The sequence below is a fragment of the Eimeria mitis genome, genomic scaffold, assembly GCF_000499745.2.
Source record: "Eimeria mitis Houghton genomic scaffold, Emh_scaff2017, whole genome shotgun sequence".
Taxonomy (NCBI): domain Eukaryota; phylum Apicomplexa; class Conoidasida; order Eucoccidiorida; family Eimeriidae; genus Eimeria; species Eimeria mitis.
This window is the reverse complement of record NW_013570339.1, coordinates 7,744-8,067: the sequence shown is the minus strand read 5'-3', so window position 1 is coordinate 8,067 and position 324 is coordinate 7,744. Positions and strand designations below refer to the sequence as shown.

The following is a 324-nucleotide window of genomic DNA, read 5'->3' as shown; positions in this document are numbered from 1 at the left end:
TCACATTGCAGCAGCAAAACCACTCGCGGTAGTGAGCTGCAAACCCTAAACCCTAAACCCTAAACCCTAGCTCTAAACCCTAACCCTAAACCCTAAACCCTTATGCTAAACCCTATACACTAAACCCTATCCCTAGAGCCTAGCCAGCTGTGTAGGGGGTTCAGGGTTTAGTGGTGGGGCCGCGCTGCTCAGCCGCATTGTGGTTTAGGGTTTAGGGTTTAGGGTTTAGGGTTTAGGGTTTTGCTTGTCTATGGACTTCAGAGAGCAGAGGACCTCCCCCCAGAGATGGTGGCTCAAGAGCGTCAGTATGCCCTCGCAAGCCTG

The 324-nt window shown here is 52.2% G+C and overlaps 1 protein-coding gene across 1 annotated transcript in view; it reads left to right on the top strand.

Annotated features, from left to right (window-relative positions):
- The window catches only part of EMH_0047390 (uncharacterized protein), a gene marked incomplete at both ends in the record, with an annotated part of 1,595 nt that overhangs the window by 1,139 nt on the left and 132 nt on the right, over nucleotides 1–324 (top strand). Inside the window, 2 exons of the mRNA XM_013496274.1 lie at nucleotides 3–31; nucleotides 262–324. Of these exons, the coding sequence (XP_013351728.1) occupies nucleotides 3–31; nucleotides 262–324 (92 nt within the window). The remainder of the gene's footprint in view (nucleotides 1–2; nucleotides 32–261) is intronic.